The sequence below is a fragment of the Pleurodeles waltl genome, chromosome 7 (assembly GCF_031143425.1).
Source record: "Pleurodeles waltl isolate 20211129_DDA chromosome 7, aPleWal1.hap1.20221129, whole genome shotgun sequence".
Classification (NCBI taxonomy): Eukaryota; Metazoa; Chordata; class Amphibia; order Caudata; family Salamandridae; genus Pleurodeles; species Pleurodeles waltl.
Window position 1 is genome coordinate 77,560,868 of NC_090446.1, and position 21,418 is coordinate 77,582,285.

The 21,418-nt window shown below is 47.5% G+C and overlaps 1 protein-coding gene across 5 annotated transcripts in view; it reads left to right on the forward strand.

Moving 5' to 3' along the window:
* Positions 1-738: 738 nt before the first annotated feature.
* Positions 739-21,418, forward strand: part of MFAP5 (microfibril associated protein 5) — a 137,611-nt gene continuing 116,931 nt past the window's right edge. The window contains exons 1-3 of one of the 5 annotated variants that reach the window (XM_069243000.1): positions 739-874; positions 2,686-2,745; positions 9,907-9,951. In XM_069243000.1, coding sequence (XP_069099101.1) covers positions 2,688-2,745; positions 9,907-9,951 — 103 coding nt within the window. In that variant the 5' untranslated portion in view covers positions 739-874; positions 2,686-2,687. Of the gene's footprint in view, positions 875-2,619; positions 2,746-9,906; positions 9,952-21,418 lie in introns of all 5 variants that reach the window. The other 4 variants (XM_069243001.1, XM_069242999.1, XM_069243003.1 and 1 more) reach the window with 4 other exon arrangements.

Genomic DNA, 21,418 nt, shown 5'->3' on the forward strand with positions numbered 1-21,418 from the left:
GCACATATGAGAGGAGCCACAAAAATGCCCCCCCCGTGCAGAAGGCGTAACGCGTTGCTACACACTAGGAGGGAATAGAACTCCATTGTGTTCATGGTGATTAAAAGGTGTGACCTTTTATTCTCAGAACTTACACTTTTGAAATAAATTTTTACCGCTTTACCTGTGGTCTAGAGCGTCGACCATGGCCCTTAGCACATAAGAAATGCTGTGAATTCTTCCTTAAACCCAGACCCAAACGCCTGCGCAGATTCTAAGTCATTATCCCCATGGACAGGGTGTACCCGGCAAAGACTCGAGATTCTCCGTGACATTTCAGAATACGCGAGACGTTTGGCATTTTTATTTAAAAGGAAAAAAAACTTGACTTCCACAGTTTCCAGATAGCAATAGAAAATTACCTTTGAAGACAGATTTTCTCCAAGACTGGCGGTGCATACATTGAGGACGTTTATTAAAACAACTGAGTTTCTCTAAAGCCGTCTGACCGCCGCGCGGAGCACCGGGCTACAGCTGTATTGTGTAGTTTTGGGGTTGTCATGACGTGGTCTGTAAAAGCCCAGAGCTGCAGCGGGCGTTCCCCTGAATATTTTCGGGCCTCGTGCGGCGTTCAGCCCTTCGGCAGGGGAATGAAGCAATGTCTGGGATTTTTAGCCAAAATGTCGACTTTTAATGTGTTCCCTGGGCTCGAGAGTTCCAATCAGACGCCGTCCCACCCATATATTTATATTTTTTTTAGATTATCCATTGTTTCCAAGACCTGGGAGAGGCTGAGACGACTTCGGATAATCAGAAAGAGAGAACTCGAGGAGGAAGGCAGAGAGACAGACTGGGAGGAAAGTAGCGCCGACCGGAGAAGCTTCTGGAACTGAACGTGAGTTTGCGTTTTCGGAGGGGCGCGGGCTGCATTGGTGCTGCAGGAGCGCGCGCCGCAGAAGGGCGGGGGTGGAGGGGATGTTTGCTTAGATGGACGAAACAATACTGGGCTGTGCGAGGGGAAGGAAAAAGCGAAGGAAGGAAAGGAGGGAGAAAGGAAAGGGAGCGAGGGAGTGAAGGAAGGGAAGTAAAGAAGCTAAGGGACACAGGAAGGAAGGAATCAAGGAAGGCTGAATTAAAAAGAAAAGAAGAAAGGGAGGAAAGAAAGAACGGAAGAAATGAAGAAAGAACGAAAGAAAGAAAGAATGGAAAGACAGAAACAGAAAGAATGGAAAGAAATAAAGATGGAAAGAAAAAAGATAGAGCAGGAGAGGAGAGGATGACTGAATGAATGAGAGGGGGGACGGCATGGGAGGTGGTGAGGGAAACAGGAAGTGAGGAAGAAGAGTAAGAAAGGAGAAGAAAAAGGAGTGAGGAAGGAAGGAGGGCTGGAAGGAAGTGAAAACGGTTGAGGGAAGGGAGTGAAGTGAGGAGGAAAGAAGTAGTGGAAAGGCAGAAGAAGGAAGAAAGGAAGCGCAGAATGAATGAATGAATTCAGGAATGAAAGGGGGGACAGGAAGGAACTTATTAAAGCAGGAAGGAAGGGGAGGAAGTGAGAGCAGCGAGGGAGTGTAAGGAGGGAAGAAAGAGAGGAGCAGGAGGTAAGGAGGAATTTAGAAAGAGGTAGAACAAGAACGACACAAGCGGGAGGATGAATGAATGAATGAAGGAGGGAAGGAAGTGAGAAAGGAACAAAACTAGGGAGAAACGCAGGAAGGGATAGAGGGAGGAAGGGAACTGAGAGGTTAAAGAGAAGGGATGGACGTTAGGGGCTAGAGTCGATAGGGAGAAGGGTGGAAGGAAGGAATAAGTGAAGGAGGAAGCGAAGAAATGCGAGGAGGGATGGGGAGAAAAGAAAGGTGGGACAAAGGAAGCTAGAAATGAAAGAACGAAAAAAAGGAAGAAAGAAGTAAGTTAAGGAAAGAGAGATGACAACAGCTAAATGAATGTGAAAGGAGTAGAGAATGAAGGATGGAGGTCGGCAGGGTAGGAAGGGCGGATGGAGAAAGGCGTAGGGGGAGTCGAGGTAGAAAAAGGATGAAAGAATAAAAGGAAATGAAAAAAAAACAGCCAGCAGGCGGATTTCGGGAAGGACAGGACAAGAAAAGTAAAGAAAGGAGGGGAGAGATGCCTCTAATTTTTGCCGTTCCCAACCCCTACTTTCCTTTCCTGTTTCTGATGCTCGATTGTTGCACCCCTTTCTTCCTTGACCCATGTTTCCTCAACCTCTGTATTTTGTTCACCCCAAAAAAACTCCTTGTCCCCGGTTCTTCCAGATGAAGACACCCCTAACTTCTTGGACCTCTGCTGTCCCGGCCTCATGCCGTGGTACTTTATTTTCTTTGAAACCCTGGCCCCAGGGGATAAACCCCCTAATAGTTCCTTTTCCTCCCTATCCTTCCCCTTAAATTGATAGCGGTCTCCTTTGCCCCCGACCCCCTGTTTCACCGGCCACATTGGTTACACCCCTACTTCCCTGGCCCTCTGCTTCCCCGAGCCCTGGTGATACGTCCCTTTAAATTTCTCCGCCACCTTAGCTCTGGCCGCAGGGGTTGCACCTCAGGAGCCATCTTTGCCCTCGCTCTCCTTGACCCCTGGGTTGTCCTCACCATCCTTGACCTCTGTGTGTCCCCTATTTTACCGGCGCCAGTGGTCACCCAACCCACCCTTCTCGGCTGTCTGATCTGATGTATCCTCCTCTCCTCCTAGGGATGATGTTGGCCCTCCGCCCAGCCCTGCTGCTCTGCATCCTCGTTGCCTCCCTCCCCGGTGAGTCATCCTTTATCTGTTGCCATGGAAACGAGGGGATGGATCCTGCAGATGTGCAGCTTGGACCAGGCCCCGAATACTAACGGGAAGGTGTGGTGCAGGAGATGGGCGGGGGAGGGGAGAGTGCTGCGACAGCGGATGTTGTATAGTGCTGATGGGTGGTCATACGATATTACAGTGTCATCAGTCCCATGCTCAGCCCCCACCTTGTACTTGTAGGGATAGCCCTTTGGATGCTGCAGCAGAAACGGTCACTATGGAGACGAGGATGGGAGGGTGGGATCGTGGCGGTGTCTGCAAAATCCACAATACAATCAGTTCAACTGATGTTTTCTTTGGGGGGACGCGAATCTGGGAGCATTCTTACCGTGTGTATGACGGATTTGTCTTTGTTGGGAGTTAGCTGTGAATTTGTGGATGTTTTTGTGTGTGGTGGTGAGAAATGCTGGAAATATGCTGCGCTGTGCGCAAACTGATAGGATGCTGAATTTGCCTGAGTAGGAAAGAGTGTTTTGATTATTGGGTGGATTTCGATGGACCTCAGACACTTTCCTTTGTTTTAGATGCAGGGCTTTAAGTGGGGCGGGTCCTGCCGGTGCTCGGCACCGGCACTTCTGCAAAGCAGGTGCTTAGACGGGGTCCTATCGGGCTGCCGTTTTTTGTTTTGACCCTCAGGGTGAAAAAAAACATAGCAGCTGTGCAGAATGCACCACCCTGCGCTGCCTTTGATGTAACTTCAAAGAAACTCTTTATAGTTCTTTCACAGTCTCATCGTTTCAGAACTGAATCGTTTTCAATATCTAGGCATTGTTGTTGCTTATTAAGCATATGCAACTAACAACCATTGACAAACCCAATAGTCCTGGCTTGTTGTAGGTGTAATGTTACTTGTGTTGTATATCTGGATGCAGTGACAGAAAGATGCAGCGAAATGCCAGTCGGGCGGAACACTATGCTGAGCACAGATTTTTAACTTACGCGTTTTTAAGCCACTCCTTTAATTACATCGACCACGCCCATGTGAGAGACCCTCCAGTTTTTTTCATTCCACTTGAAGCCCCAATTTCTTGGGTTCCCATTGAAGGCTTGGGGTGGGTTAGCTGCATGTCTGCTGGAGCATGTAAAGCTCTATTGAGGGGTTATTTGGGATGTGTTTGGGTGTGGGTGTATTGAGGGATTCTCTACAATCCTTTCTGAAAGACCATGTTTGTTGAGGGGAGGGGTCCTGCGTTTGTTGAGTTGTGTTGGTTGTTTTTGAGGCTTGCTAGGTGCTTGTTCTGCGTTTGTTGAGTTGTGTTGGTTATTTTTTAGGCTTGCTAGGTGCTTGTCCTGAGTTTATTGAGTTGTGTTGGGTGTTTCTGAGGCTTGCTAGGGGCTTGCTCTGAGTTTGTTGAGTTGTGTTGGTTGTTTTTGAGGCTTGCTCGGTGGTTGTGAGTTGTGTTGGGTGTTTTTGAGGCTTGCTAAGTTGTTGCTCTGCAATGTTGAGTTGTGTTGAGTGTTTTTAGAGTTGTGAGTGAGTTTAGAGCTTCCCAGTTGTTTCAGAACTTTAGACATTTATTAGGAATGTAACAGGTCGATAGAAGCATTCATGGACGTATGCTGGAGGGGGACAGAGGATCTTGCCCAACCCTGGATTTAGGTGCAGCCTGGTGTGCAGGCTCACAATGCAACTTAACACTACGGCCGTCATAGTGTTACGCTGCCTGCACTAGTACAGCCGCAGACCTGCCAAACAACAGATGATGATGTTAACGTTATACCCCCCACTGAAAACAATTCTGTGGTCGCCATGGAAGCATTACTTACATTTTCCAGTGATTAGGGGTTTGTGTGGCTTCTGAAGGAAACCCAAAAAGAACAGATGATGGACGAGATGCTGAACAGTGCAGACATTCACCCCCAGTTGCAAAGATCTGGGTTTAATCCATTGTTTGTTTTGCTCACTACGCCACACCAGTTTGGACCCAGCCATAAGCATATCAGTCTTGACCCTGTTCCCCATCGGAACAGTCCAGCTGGAACTGCCAAGTCAGGTCCTAACTGGGCCGGAAACAAGCATCCTAGGACCATTTTCAGGGTATCACCCTTCATCAGTCAGCTAGCTTGAATTCAGTGGTGCAGTGAGCACAGGACCCACGTCTGGGCATACCTTTCCCTCTTGGGGCGACAAATGCAAAAAGAACAGATGATGGATGGAATGCTGAACAATGCAGACATTCACCCCCAGTCGCAAAGATCTGGATATAATCCATAGTTTTTTTTGCTCACCACGCCACCTCAGTTTGGACCCAGCCATATGCAAATCAGTCTTGACCCTGTGCCCCATGAGAACAGTCCAGCCTGAACTGCCAAGCCAGGTGCTCCCTGGACCAGAAACAAGCATCCCTGCACAGGTTTCAGGGTATCATCCTTCATCAGCCAAACTAGCTTTAATGTAGTGGCGCAGTGAGCACGGGACCTAAAATGCAAAAAGAACAGATGATGGACGGAATGCTGAACAATGCAAACATTCACCCCCAGTCACAAAGATCTGGGTTTAATCGATTGTTTTTTTGCTCACCACACCACCCCAGTTTGGACCCAGCCATATGCAAATCAGTCTTGACCCTGTTCCCCACGAGAACAGTCCAGCCTGAACTGCCAAGTCAGGTCCTCCCTGGACCAGATACAAACATCCTAGGACCAGTTTCAGGGTATCACCCTTCATCAGCCGGACTAGCTTAAGTCCAATGGCGCAGTGAGCACGGGACCCACGCCTGGGCATACCCTTCTCACTTGGGGCGACAAATGCAAAAAAGAACAGATGATGAACGGAATGCTGAACAATGCAGACATTCACCCCCCAGTTGCAAAGATCTGGGTTTAATCCATTGTTTTTTTGCTCACCACGCCACCCCAGTTTGGACCCAGCCATATGCAAATCAGTCTTGACCCTGTTCCCCATGGGAACAGTCCAGCCCGAACTGCCAAGCCAAGTCCTCCCTGAACCGGAAAAAAGCATCCTAGGACCTGTTTCAGGGTATCACCCTTATTCAGCCCGGCTAGCTGTCGTTTTTGCATTTGTCGCCCCAAGTGGGAAGGGTATGCCCAGACATGGGTCCCATGCTTGCTATGCTCCCAGAGTCAAGCTAGCCTGGATGATGAAGCGTGATACCCTGAAACCGGTCCCAGAATGCTTGCTTCTGGTCCAGGGAAGACCTCGCCTGGCAGTTCGGGCTGGACAGTTCCCATGGGGAACAGGATCAAGGCTGATTTGCATATGGCTGTGTCCAAACTGGAATGGCATGGCAAGCAAAACAACTGATGGAATACACCCAAATCTGTGACTGTGGATGAATGTTTGATTTGTTCTTCATTCTGTCCATTATCTGTTGTTTTTGCATTTGTCGCCCCAAGTGGGAAGGGTATGCCCAGATGTGGATCCCGTGCTTGCTATGCCACCATATTCAAGCTAGCCTTGCTGATAAAGGGTGATATCCTGAAACCACTACCAGGATGCTTGTTTCTGGTTCAGGGAAGACCTCGCCTGGCAGTTTGGGTTGGACTGTTTCCTTGGGGAACAGGGTCAAGACTGATTTGCATATGGCTGGGTCCAAACTGGATTGGCATGCAAGCAAAAAAGCTGATGGATTAAACCCAGGTCTGTGACTGGGGGTGAATGTTTGATTTTTTCTGCATTCCATCCATCATCTGTTGTTTTTGCCTCTGGATGAAACACGATATTTTCCAGAGCGGAAACTGGTGCATATTTTAATATAGTTTAATGAAGTTATACATATCCTTGTGGTTAGTATTTTTGGAGTCTTTTAGGACAAATAGTTGGGATGAGGGGTGGCTGAAAGTTTGCATTTGGTGGGTTTTTCACTAAATTCCCACATGATAAGTGCCATCTTTTGGATTTGTTATTGATCTATGTAGGTTTGCGAATCAGTGCATTTTCCTGTGACTCATGAATTCTCTGGGGCTAGTTTGAAGATATTAATGGTAGTTAGTTGGTATTGTTGTAGGTACGTTGCAAGTTTATTTATCTTTTATGGAGGATCTTGTATCAGTGGTGTTCATTAAAGGTTTTTTGTAACTGGTTATTTATTTTCTTTTCACTGGAAGATTGCAAAGGCTTCTTTTGACTTTTGGTGTATTTTGGTTTTAGGATTTGCTGGAGAGTTAATTTTTTTGGATCTGTTGATGGTTTTCGGGAGTGTTATATCCTGTGAGTTAATTGTGAGGTTGTCTTTATTTGCTTGGGGCAGCGAGATGTGTGCTTGAGAGATGATAAGGTGGGGGATATTGTTTCTGTTTGATGAGGTGTATTGTGGTGGATTGAAATATTTCAAATTTTTCCATCCTTCCAGCTTGATCCTCACCCCAGCCTCCCCCTCCAGCTGGTCTGTCTCATCATTTACTCAACATCTTACTCTTTACCCAACTCTAAACTTGCCAAATCTCAACTTTTTCTGTACTTGGTGGTTATTTCCTTCCTTCCAGTACTTACTGCACCACTTCCCTTGCAGCCTGCGCCCTGCTTCCCAGTTGCAAGCTCTCTCATGCATCTACAGTTTCCTCCTCCCTCCCCAATACACGCCTCCTCTCTTACAACTCCCTTCTCCCTCATCAATCTACCATTTTATCCCAGCTCCTTCTCCTTCTCTCCTCCCCAGTGCACATCTTACTCCCCCTCCACCTCTCTGTACTTTCCTCAGCCATTACCCCCACCATCTATCCTCCCAGTTTCCAGCCCCCATTTCTCCTTTCTTTTTCCTCATGTGCTCCTCGTCATTGCTGACATCAATCCATCCTCCAAGGCCCCATCCTCAAATCCCCAACTCGTTTCCATTCCTTCCTCACTGTTCCCTACCTTCCCTCGCATTCCTCTGTCATTGACTAAGCCTAAACACACGTCTACCCCTTCCTCTGCGGCTGAGCAGTTCTCTAGCTCTTCCTCAAACATACCCCATTCTCTACCATTTCTCCTATCCCTCTACATTTTCCACCAGCATTTGCCACCATACCCTTATCCCGCCTTAGCTTCTGCACTGTTCCTTCTGCATCAGATCACCCCACCCAACCTTCATTCTCCTCTCTAGCTCAGGACCCTCTCCAGTGTCCACATGGACCTTTAACCCCCCCACTCCCTTCCTGAAGCTGTATCTTACTCTCTCTTTCTCCCAATGCTTACACATTTAGGCTGCCTAGCCCCCTAGACCCTACTTTTTCCTTAGAAATCCTTTCATCCACAATCTCTACATATGCCCCTACTGCAGCTCGCCTCTGTCCCCTCCAGCTTCTCATGCCCACCATCCTTGCTACACCTAGTCACCTCTCTTCTTCTCAGGTAACCCGTTTTCTCCCAGTCTCTAACCTTCTCCTTTTAGCCTCCCCAAGCCCCCTGCACGTCTTTACCCACAATCTCTAGATCGTTACTTTCTCTGGCTTCCATCTATCCCCCCTTTCTTCCCATGACCACTTCTCTTCTTCTCAGTGAATCCCTTTTTTCCTTCTTTCTAACTTTGTCTTTCTCTCTTTAGCTTCCTCAAGCTCCCTGCACCTCCACACCAACAATCTCTAGATATTTTCCTCCTCCAGCTGTCCCCCCAACTTCCCATGACTGCCTTCCGTATGCCTTCATAACCATTTGTCCTCCTCTCACATACCCCCTCCTGCCAAAGCCAGACACGTTTTGTTCCAATGAGAATGCCATTACTACACATATCCCTTTACAATGCATTATGTTGTAAAAAGCATGTGTTTTAAAGGCATATGCGTGGTAAAGATCCCCCCACCCCCCTCGGCCCAATACCCCCTGCCCAAAAAACACCTCATCCTAAAACCTAACCCTCCACCCCTCCCTAAAACAGTCCCCCCACCTCCAGACCCAATCCTCCATCCCAAAAACTGACCCCCACCCTAAAACCTAACACCCCACTCCCTTCCCCCTCCCTAAAACAGTCCCCCTCACCCCCAAGCCGAGCCCCCCTCCGCCCGTAACGTGAAAACCACCTGCCCTAAAACATAACCTTGCTCCCTCCCTAAAACAGTACCCCCAGGCCCAGTACCACTCCAAGACCGAAAACCACCCCACCATAAAACCTAACCCCACACCGCCTAAAAGAGTACCCCCACCCCCACCCCAGACCCAATACCCCTGCCCTAATCCCAAAACCGACCCCCTGCCTGCTCCCTAAAACGGTCCCCACCAAGCCCACCTACCCTCCGCATTTGATCTGAAAACCACCCACTCCCTAAAACAGTACCCTCCCCACCCCCCAGGCCCAATATCCCCCTAAGCCCGAAAACCAACCCCTGCCCTAAAACGTAACCCCTGGCCCTCCCTAAAACAGTACCCTCCACCCTCAGACACTATCCTCCACCCAAAACCCAAAAACTGACCCCCCTGCCTGAAAACCTAACACCCCACCCGCCCTAAAACAGTCCCCCAACCCCAAGCCCAACCCCCCACACATAACCTGAAAACCACCCCCACCCTAAAACATAACCCCACACCCGCCCCCTCCTTAAAACAGTACCCCCCAGGTCCAATACCCCCTCAAGCCCGAAAACCACCTCCTGCCCTAAATCCTTAACCCCTCCGCCTCTTCCCTAAAACAGTCTCCCTAAGCCCAACCGCTCCCTCCACACTTAACTTGAAAACCACCCGTGTCCTAAAACAAAAACCCTCACCTTCCCCCCTCTCCTTAAAACAATACCCTCCCACCCGAGGCCCAATCACACTTACCTCACTCCTAAGGTGCGTCACAGCTGTTCTGAGGAAACAGAATAATCTGTCTGTTTCCTCTAATGATGCCAATAGCCTTCACCATCATTACAACCCATAGCCCTTACCATGCATAGCATTACAATAGTTGTAATGGTATCTGTGGGAATGGCTATTCGTTGTAATGACACATACATTGTAACACATGCGTGCTAAAGGCTAGTCAGGGAAACATCTGCGTAGTAATGGCTGTTTCCCCCCGCCACCAACTCCATACCCACCTTGCCACCCACTCTGCACTGCTTCTCCCTTCCCATCCCCTGTAGCTGCACTCCCCCATCTCTACTCCTGCTGTCAGCTGACTTTTTGCATGGCTGGGGATGAGGTCACTTTGTCTGCATGCTTCAGCCCCTGCAGTCATAACCGGCCTCTCTGCTTTTCCTCTCTAGCCTGGCACATTATGGAGGTCAATGCCCAGCAGCAAGGACAACTTGGTAAGTGATGGTGTGTTTTACTATGAAATGCCCATCTTGGCTGCATCTAAGCCCCTGCCTTTCTCCTCCCTCTTTCCGTTTCTTATAATCTGCTTGGCCTCCTAAGAAACACCTTTGGGCCTTGCAATTTTCTGTTTTGTAAAAATTAAGGACATGTTTTGTAGTGTGAGGGCAAATGTGAAAGAAGGGTGTGTGCTAGAATTGTGTGCCCTGCTATACACCAGCACCCACTATAACAACTGAAGGTCAGCAGTGTTTCTAAGGGCGTGCCCAGATGTGGACCATGCCTCGGCTTTGTTTGACCTTTTGACCTGCCCCTCTTGTGCCCCACCACTGCAGCAGCTCAATAAATGAGGCGACACAGAAAACAAACATTTGTAATGCAATTGGTCTCGCGTTTTCTTGAGTTAGAGCTATTAGCGTTGTAAATTCCTAACTGGACTTTCCTTGCCACATAAATTGAAAGTGAAAAGTAAAACACTTGACATAAGCGGGCCGATTCAAAGGACCACGGCAGCCATGAGCATGAGCAAAAAGGAAAGACACAGAAGGAAAAAGAAGTTTGCTCGCAGTCAAACATATTGGCAAACAAGCAATTATCCATGTAACAGGATCGATGGCAAGGCGGTAATAAGACCGCCCCTAGGAGAGACAAACGTAAAGCATTTACCAATGATAGCAAAGAATTTTGGAAAGGCAAGCCCATGAACAAGTGATAGTGATGGGCATGTTGTGGTTGTGGTTAAAAGCCCACAGATAGATTACAACAGGCCAGAGCGCTTGCTCGCTCGTCCTAAACAGACACTGCACCTTGACACACACATTAATTTGTTCTCCTGTTTTTCATTCCAAAGCAGTGTTGTACGCTTAAAATGTGTAAATCTAACTTTTTATATATTACCTACTGGTGGTCGCTAAAAAGTAGTTATAGTTAGGACCGAGTTTCCATAGGAAAAGCATTTGTTATATAGGCTAGATTTATCCTGACCCCATGGGACTGATGGATGGGTCTATGAGGGACCCCTCATGGGCAAGAAACTGCCCCAAAACGTTTTTGGGGGGCCTACAAGGATCCTCGAATCCACCATGGTGCTCGGCGAGGCCCCCCTTTTGAATCCGCTACAGATCTGTGGATCCAGAGCCCAATTAAAAAAATATACCCACTCACACACCCACTCACTCCCATACCCATTCATATACTCACACACCTACTCACAGACCCACAAAACCGCTACCACACCCAGTAACAGACGCACACACCCACTCACTCACACCCACTTACGCACACACAAACGACAAAACCACTAGCTCATCAACTCATAGACCCACATAGTCACTCATACACCCACTCAGACATCCACTCACACACCCACTCACACACCCACAAAACCACTTCAGCATCCAGTCACAGACCCACACAGTCACTCATACACCCTCTCACACACTCACCCCTTACACATATACACGACCACTCACACGACCTTATAGCCACTCACACAATCACTCACAGACCCACAAAACCGCTCACACCTACTCACAGATGCACACAGCCACTCATAAACCTACTCACACACCCACTTACCTACACAGCTGCTACCACATCTAGTCACACACCCATACAGACACTCACTCACAGACCCGCAAAACCCCTCACACACGCACACAACCAGTCACACACCCACTCACACACCCATACAGCCACACACCCACTCACAGACCCACAAAACAACTCTCACACACATTAAAAACCCACACTGCCTCTCATACACCCACTCACACACCCACTTACACAACCACTCACGCACCCACTCACACACAAATACAGACACTCACAGACCCACAGCGTGAAGTTGGCTGCACAATATTCAGGTGGTTGGCCGCATGGCCTGGTCACAGGCCAGGCACTTCTGCCAACCCCTCACCATGCATGGCCTTTGGCCATGCACGGCAGAGGTTGGATTAATGTATATTACTTTACATTAAAAACCCTACAAATTCACTCAAAAAACAAAGGTTACAGGGACATTATGGTTAGGAAATAGAATTTTAAAAAACTTTAGAAATTCACTGAAAAGAACAAGGTTACAGGGACGTTATAGTTAGGTTCATATTTAACACACACAAACCCATAGAAATTGAGCAGTTATGTTATCTATAGAAACAATAACTCATGAACTAAGGTAACTATAACACACACCCTCACCATGCACTGCCAATTACCCAACATATTACATCAGCTATGACATCTTCTATGACAACATTAATAATATCACTGCAACATTTGCAAAAAAATTATTGATAAGAAAATTGAGATGCTGGGGCACAAGTTATGGTTATTCTATGTGTGAAATCTGAACCTAACTATAACATCCCTGTACCCTTTGGGTTTGTAGAGAATATATATATATATATATATATATATAAATATATATATATATATATATAAATAAATAACCTACTGGAAGTCCATGTGGGTAGTTATAGTTAGGACCTAGTTTCCATAGTAAAATAGTTTTTTGTTTTGCCAATAACCTTTACGCCGTTTGATGACTGTTCACAAAACTTTCAAAAATAGTACAGCAGTTTAGATACTGTGTTGAAAGATTTGGGGCGATTCGTTAAGCTGGGGCAGAAAAAGGGGAGGGAGGGTCTCAAAATGCATTATTCCCATTAATTTTCCCATACGGTCTTTAGACACGACTGCAGCCAGAACTGCAGAACAGAAATACACCAAATTTGGAAGGAAGCTAGATCTTGGTGCACAGATCGTGCTTTTTGATATTTGGTGTAAATCTGTTCAGTAGTTTTAGAGTTATGAAAGGAAAAATAAATATAGATATCAGGGCGGATCCTACGCACAGAACTCAAGCTGAGATCTGATTGGCTGTCAGCATTGTCAAAGCGCCCTCACTTGCTGGGAGCAGAGATTTCCTCTGTTTCCCAGCAAGTGGAGATGCAGACAGGGAAACAGAGGAAACATTGCTCTCCCAGAAAGGTAGCTGCATGTTTAGCAGCTCCCTGTTTGTGACAGCAAAGCTGGCTCCCCCAGGAGGCAGGGAGCCGGCCAGGACCACAGGGGCCTTCACGCTCCCCTGCGGTCCCCAACATTGTGATTGGGTGCCCTGGGGGACACCCAGGTCACATGGCCAGGCCCCAGGGGATGGGGTGCCAAGGTGCTGAGATCGAGACAGAGGTCACCCTCCCAAAGAAAAAATGTATGGCTGGGCCCTAAGGGGTAGGGTCCCTGGGGCCCATATTGGCCTGGGGAAATGGGCCGCTTGGCCCACCCTCCCCCCAAAAAATTAAATGTTTAGGCTGTGCCACAGGGGATTGGCCAGTCCCTGGGGCCAACACCTGCTGCACCTGGCTGAGGGCCTTGTAGAGCAGCATGAGTGGTTATAGGGGATGGCCGCAGACCGTGTGCGGTGGTGGTTGGATTAACGTATAGTAATGAAAATTATTTTTTGTGAAAAAAAAATAGAAATTTACTGAAAAAATGAAAGGTTACAGGGAAGTTATAGTTAGGAAATATAATAAAAAACCTAGAAACTCACTTAAAAAAGAAAGCAAAGGTTACAGGGATTTTTTTGTTAGGCTCACATTTTAAATGTACCAAACCATAGAAATTAACCTGTTATAGTTAGTTATCTCAAGTAACTATAACTTGTGCCCTAAGGTAACCATAACTCACACCCTCGCCATGCACTGCTAATTACCCCACATAATACATCATTCATGACATCTTTGATAACATCATTCATAATATCAATGTAACATTCGAAGTAAAGTTATTTAGCAGAAAACTGTGCATGGAAGGGTGTTTTTTAAGTGAAAAAGCGTTGGGTCCATTTGCTGAATCTTCACAAAACTTTTTTTTAAAAAATCATCTATCTCAGGTCCTTCCTAGAAAGGTTCGACTTGATCCATCAAGTGGGGGAAGAGAAAACCCATGGCAGTTCCTATAGGAAAGATTTGAAAGTGATACAGAAAAAATTGAATGGAATCAGATATAAGATCTCTTTTATTAGAGTTTAAGCAACAAATACAACCATCATCCCGTCTACATCCACTGGCCACTGGGGAAGGAACATTAAAAAGAAAGGAAGAGATGCAGTGTTTGGAGATAAAAAGGGGATAGAACAGGGGCCTAGATGTCTAAGAATTACTGGTTAGTTATGTAAACAACTAGTTTATGCTAGACGGAAGGGAAGAGGGACATGCCACATGTAGCAGGCAAGTTCAAATCCTGTCCATCCAGTATGCTCATAGGAGGAACAAGTAATGAGCGACTTCTCAAATGGGGTGGGAGGTCTACCAGCATGAGGGCGAATTTAGGGCTGGAACAACCAATGACCGATATGTATGTACTGCCAATGAGTGTTATTGGGAGATCGAATGCTGTCCGAAGCTGGGGGAAAATTCATAAAGCCATCAGCATCAGAAAGATCGCCCAACCTTTTACAGTTTGCCTCCTGCCATGGATTGTAGGAGGGGCCAGATAATGCTGGGAGAAAGTCTGGATTCCCCAGTATTGGCGTCTGCGGGGAGATGGCAGTGGATAGTACTTTCCGCACCTGTTCATTATCCCACACCTTCATAGTGGTGCAGAGCACTGGGGAGATGTATACCCCAGTGTACCTTTGGAAGCCATGGAACCTTCCATATGTGAAAGTTCACTACTGCTTGGTCAATGAAATATCAGTGCTTTTCGCTGCTAGTACGGGACCACTCCACCATATAGCTTAACTGTGCTGCTTGCTAGTAGCCCATAAAGAGAGGGACCCCTAGACCCCCCCGCCTGGGGCAGGTACGCTTGTACCTTTGCCACCCTCACCTTCTTCCCATCTCAAAGGAATTCCCAAAGAAGACTCTGCAGCTTTTCTAGCACCTGAGGTAGGGGCCGGCACAGTAAGTGCCTTCAGATGGAGCGTCATCTTGACCGTTGTTAAGTGACCTATCCAGGAGAGACTATAGCCTTTCCAGTTAGATAAGTCTGAGCGAGCAGTTGATAGAAGTCAATTGTAGTTATGCGCTGCTGTTAGAGTAGGAGTGAGGTATAGCTGCAGGCTGCATATACCTGGGCCCTGTGTGGCCCAGGTAAATGGAAAGTCAACCTCCAGTAGGACCCAGTCCGTCACTGAGATGGTAAGGTTTAGTTAGGAGGACTTATGGAAGTTGGACTTAAAAGTGGAGACTCTCCCAAAAATGGTCAATTCTTCCACAGCCGTTGTCAGGGAGGTATATGGATTCAACAGGAAAAGCAGAACGTCATCCACATAGAGCGCAATTTTATGGGATCTGCCACCCATGGTAAGGCCTGCATCTGTGGGTGGTTGTGAATCTGTTTAGCAAAATGTTCCAGGCCAGGAGCTCGCTCCATACGCTGCGCAACTCCACCTGACTGTGCCCGTGCCCTTCACCCCGCCTTCGCTACTGCCACGAGTTCGGGGCCCTCCACCACCCGCAGGCACCCGTCTGTGCCTCATTCCTGGTATCTAGTGGGTTCTGTGAGTATTGTGTGTTTGTTACTGTATCTGTCTCTGATTTTGTGTCATCCGTGCCATTTGCTCTTTGGTTGTGCCATTTCTGTGCTTTTGTGCTTCTGTGCTTTTTTTTCTGTGTGCCTTTAATCAACGCTTTTCTCGAGCATTTCCTGCCTGTTTTTGGCTTTCAGCCGCTCCTTCCTGCCGCTGCGGCCTTGCTGCTCCGGCCCCCTCATGCCCCCAGTCGCTCCCATTCGCTTCCCGCTCCCGCCTCCCAGCTGCTCCTCCCTCCCACCTCCCCTTCTCAATGACGTCCGCTGGCACGCTGGAGGTGCACCAGAGGCAAGCCCGTCTGCGCCCGTCCGCACCTAGATCGCACCCAGTGCCAGACCCCCGGGCCCGCACTCCCCCCAAGCAACCCGTCACCACTACAGTGCCAACAAACTCCATGCCCTCAACCCAGGCCGTCTCATCTTCCTGCTTTAACAACCTTCAGATCTTCAGATGGATCCCCACCGAAACAAGAAGGACGGTCACCCACGCTCTCGTCAGCAGCAGACTGGGCTACAGCAACGCGCTCTATGCAGGGACCACAGCCAAGCTCCAGAAGAAACTACAACGTATACAGAACGCCTCCGCATGCCTCATCCTCAACATTCCTCACCGCGACCACATCTCAGCCCACCTCAGAGACCTGCAGTGGCTCCCTGTCACCAAGAGGATCACCTTAAAATCCTCATCCACGCTCACAAAGCCCTTCACACACAGGCCCGGCCTACCTCAACGAGTGACTCACCTTCCACACTCCCACCCGCCAACTCTGCTCCGCCAACCTTGCCCTCGCTGCCGTCCCTCGCATCCATCGAACTACATCCGGCGGCAGATCCTTCTCCCACCTCGTCGCCAAGACCTGGAACTCCCGCCCTGCCCACCTTTGACAGACCCAGGACCTCCTGACCTTCAGGAAACGCCTCAAGACCTGGTTATGTGAGCAGTAGCAGTCCTTCCCTCCCCCCCCTCCCTCAGCGCCTTGAGACCCTAGGGGGTGAGTAGCTCGCTTTACAAATGTTTGATTGATTGATTGATTGATATACAAGGCAAACAATAGAGATGACAGGAAGCAGCCATGCCGTGTGCATCTACCAACATGGAAGGGCTGATACTGGAGACCATTAACCCTCACTATCTCCATGGGGGAAGCTTATCTGCATTGAATCCACCGACAAAACCGTGGGCCCCGGCCAAAATGAATCAATACTGTGTGAAGGTGTGGCCAGAGAACCTGGTTGAATGCCTTCTCTGCATTAATAGACAAAAGGAGAGCATGTATTCTGGAGCAGTGTGTCTTGTCTAGAAGATGGCAGAGGCGCTTGGTATTATTGCTGCAGCCCCTCTCGGGTATAAACCCAGTCTGTTCAGGGTCCGCTAGTCCTTGCATATAGGAAGCCAGCCAGGATACCCATGAAAATCTTTGCATCAATTAATTAATAATGATATGGGACGATACAAGGAGCAATATTTTGGATCCCTCCCTGGTTTAGGAATAATGGTGATAGTAGCCAATTGCACTGTGGGAGTCAGGGAGCCAGTGGTGCTAAAAGTATTATAAAGCCTTGCTAGTATTGGGTTAAGAGCGCCCCGAATGTTTTTAAACATTTTACGCCATACCCATCATGGCTGGGTGCCTTACAGGCTGGAGGCACTGTATTGCCATAAGGACTTCATTGGGAGTAATGTCTTTATCTAAACTAGCAGCGTCTGCCTGAGGAATACTGGGCAAGGGGACTGAGTCCAAGAATGCCTCAGTACTTCCAGTATCCAGATCCTCTGTGGATTAGAGGCGAGCATAAAAAGATTCAAACTCACAGAGGATCATCTCCTACTGACAGGTCTGAGTGCCATCAGACTGTATCAGTTCAACTCTTTGGTGTTCTGCCTGGGAACAGAGTTGGTTGGCTAAGAGGTGGCCTGCCCTAATCCCTCCGGCATAATATTTGTGCTTTATGTGCAACAGAGTGTAACCAGCTTTGTCTGTATCCATGGCTTTTAATTGTTTGCAGTCTGTATGGAGTTGCCACCTGATAGTAAATGATCCCATACATTTATGTGTGTCCTCCAGGTTTCTGCCAGTGGCCTCTAACTGTGCTCATTTATTGCATCTATCTGTTACTGTTGCTGCTATTGCAATAAATTCTGCCCGTAGCACTGCCTTTAGAGTCTCCCATAGCAGTGTAATGGATGTGGTCGTGGTGTCACATGTAGCTAGGAAGTCTTCTATAGCAGTTTTAATCTCTGTGAGCATGTTGTCACATGGGAAGAGTTTAGTATTAAGATGCCATGGGCGGGGGGATGAGGTGGAATTAAGCAGTGTAAAACATAACCTGATGGGGGAGTGATCCGACAGTGCCGCCATCCCTACCTCTATTGCAGACACCACACTAGTAAAATGTGAAGAGGTGAGGAAAAAATCTATGCAGACATAGTTTTGGTTGGCTGCAGAGAAGAATGTGTAGCCTTGGGCTGTCAGATGTGTCTGTCTCCATATATCTGTGAACTCCACTTCCACCAACCAGTGCTTGAAGGCGGGAGACAATGCACCAGTCTAACCTGGTCTCTGGATAGATCTATCTAACTGAGGGTCGGTCACTATGTTGAAGTCTCCTCCCACAATAATATCCATGTCAAGGATGTTAAGGATTAATCTCAGTGCCTCTGTAAGGAAAGGTTTGTGGCATTCATTGTGGCCGTAAAGGTTTGTCAAAGTAAACCTATGCCCTTTTGGGTCAATATGCAGTAAGATGCGTCTGCTGGGTATTTCAGCGTGTGTCTGTTACTTTCCCAGGAAAGTGTGTTTCCAAAAGTATTGCTATCCCAGCTTTTTTCCTAGGGCCTGATGAGTGGAATTGGCGATTGAACCACTGAGAACGCAGCCACCTCCAGTCGGCCCTGAGCAGGTGAGATTTTTGCAAGAGGCAGATGTCGCACTTGGATTCCTTAAAAAGAGAGAGGAGTGCCAATCGTTTCACAGGTGCATTGAGGCCTCGGATATTAAGACTGATTACCTGAACCATAGGTATGGTTGAAGACGGCCTAGCGGGCGCTGATGAGGCCCGTGTAGATGCATGGGCACTGTGCATGTGTTATCCGTGTAAGATGGCAACAGAGAGAGTAAACATATATAAGTCGTCAGAAATAAGGGGAAACAAGAGAACAAAGAACAGAAAAACAGAGTGATACCCCGCCAGGGAGCCCATTCAACAAAACTTTGAGGGTCCATGTCGGAAGGTCGTGGGCTTCCCATCACTGTAGCAGATTATCGGAGGGAGCTCCGCCAGGAAGATATAATCAATGGTGTACAGAGTCAAATTCGAGGAGTTAAATCTAGCAGCGACCGATTTACTACAAGTTCCAAATCCAGGTGATCCAGCTGCGAGCTAAACAACTGTCATCTCAATAATCGCCATCCATTTCCGGGGCATTATCGGAACACTGTAAACGGCCTAGAAGTGCATCTTGCTCCTTGCGACTCGTAGTGTTCGGAGGCTTGTGCAATTTGTCCTTCTTCTGATGTGATGAGAGTTGTGGGCCTGTGGAGGGGGACGTCGGGTCCCCCAGAGATGAGGGGGCTGGTGGGTCCTCAGATAGCAATGGTATTTCCATCATCAATCGGGCCTCTTCTAGTGTTCGAATAGACTGTGTCTCATTATTCCACATAAATTAGATCCAGAAGGGATGCCCCCATTTGTACTTGATGCCCTTCTTAAGAATGAAGTCCATCAGGGGGGAAGGGTTCGGTGGTGCTGTAGTGTTAGAGATGAGAGATCTTGATACAGCCCTATCTTGTGACCTTCAAAGTCAATCGTGGATTTTTCACATACGGCCGACAGTATGATCTCCCTTTGCTTATAGTAGTGCAGACATGTGAGAATGTCCTTTTCTTGGCCCAGGAATTGAGCAGGGCGGCCCCCTCTGTGGATGCGTTCTAGGACAATGTCTTGATCCGCAACTCTGGTGCTACATGGTGAAAGAGACGGACTGCAAAATTCTCCATCAGGGGTTGGGATAAAATATCTACTTGTCCATGGGACAGGTTGCTTCATAAATCTACTTGTCCTGTAAGCATATCTACTTGTCCCTTTGTTGCCATGTAGTGCAGTGACAAATTATGGCAGCAATCTCATTAGGTAAGAGGTCTGATAACAGCCTCTGTGATTATGCCTTGGCTAATATAGTAGGGCTTGAATACTTGCAACTTCAATCCCTACTATAGCAATTTCCTTATTTTGCCACCTTTCTGCAGATATACATACTGCGGCTGGAGGAAGCAGTTAGCAATAGCTTTAGGGCTGTAATGCCTTTGAGTCTGTGCAAACCTACTGACTTGCATTTTTTAAAGGATTTTGACCAGCTCTTCTTTAATCTTTTCCTGTACTGAGAAACGTTGGAAATTTACTCCTGACAAGGGCAGAAGTAGAAGTTCTTCCAGGGCTGGGAAAAAAGTGACTGGAGGGAAAGTGAACTTGTAAGCGCTCCCCAGGGTACCAAAACAAATTAAAGAATTTGAATTTAAATAACGTACATTAGGGAGGAAGATTTTCTTGATGATCAGTATAGGTTATAGAAGACAATCGAGCCTAAAAGTGAAGCTGGTCGCCCCTGCTTTCAAACACAAATGTCTGAAACCTCAGAACCTAACAGAGCAGTTGACCACATAGTTCAAGCTGAGAAAGTGTCCAACTGCACACTTTGCATGGTTGAAGCCCAAGTGCTGAGGTGTGGTATTCCACCTGTGGGGTGATTGGCAACCAGCTGGGCATTATGGTTCTCAACCCCACATTCTGCACGGCCAACAGCTTATAACAGCTCTTAAAGCCCATTATCTTATTATAAGTGCTCCATTTTGACTTTGGAAAATGATTTGGGAGTTTGCCTTGAATGGCAGGTACAATGGTATATAAGGATATTCTGTCATCATAGAGCAAAATGTTCTTATATATTTATATTTCGCTATAGAAACCCAGGGGCATATTTATCAAGGTTTTGCTCAAGGGCGATGTAAAACCTTGATAAATAGTCCCATGAGTCTCTAATAACTACGACAGCCTGCTATAGAGAAATATAAATATAACATAAATTAAATTTATCAAGCCATGCGAGGCCGCTGTGCATGGCCCTGACTGGCTTGATAAATCTAGAGTAACGCAAGGCTGCGCAAATTGCTGCTTTGTGCTACTCTGCAGCAGGGATGCGTGCCATAGATGGAGCATTGGTGTTCCCACACATTCACCCATAGATTCTGACACATTCCAAAACTTATTAACATTGGTAACCCTGGGAATGCGTTAGAATTGTACACCTCCCACCAGAGGCGCAACAAGGAAATATCTTTATTTCTCCTTTTTCATTCCTCTTTCTAAGTGTGCTGCAGTTTGCAGCACACATGTAAAGAGAATTATGCCTCCAAGGATTGTTTGTGTGCAGGAGGGTGGCTTTGCAAGATGATGCAAGGGTACCTGCATTGGCACTAGGCAGCCAAAAGTGCGCCAGTGCTAGGAAAGGACCGGAATGTGGCGTATAATGACAAATACAGCACATTCCTGCCCTTTCCCTATCACGTAGGGCACCACAGCAAGGCGACGTACTGCATTACTTTGTGTGGATTTTTAATAAAGGTTCCTGGGCTAATCGCATATTTGTTGGTGTCACCACATTGCTGACTAAGAGGGACATGGCTGGGTGATGGAATTCCCCCAGTGCTCGGCCATGGTGGAGTGGAGGGAGGGAGTGGACCGGTGAACTCACCATGAACAGTCTGTTTACATTGCCCACGATTGTCCCAACAAGCATGACAAGATATAAGGGAGGTAGGGATCATACTGTGGACTGGGGATGTGATTTGATCACGGCTGGTTACGTTGTGACAGTGAAATGCGAATGTAATTGTACTTTGCTTGGTGGTATTAAAAAGAATAAAAATGTGTTAC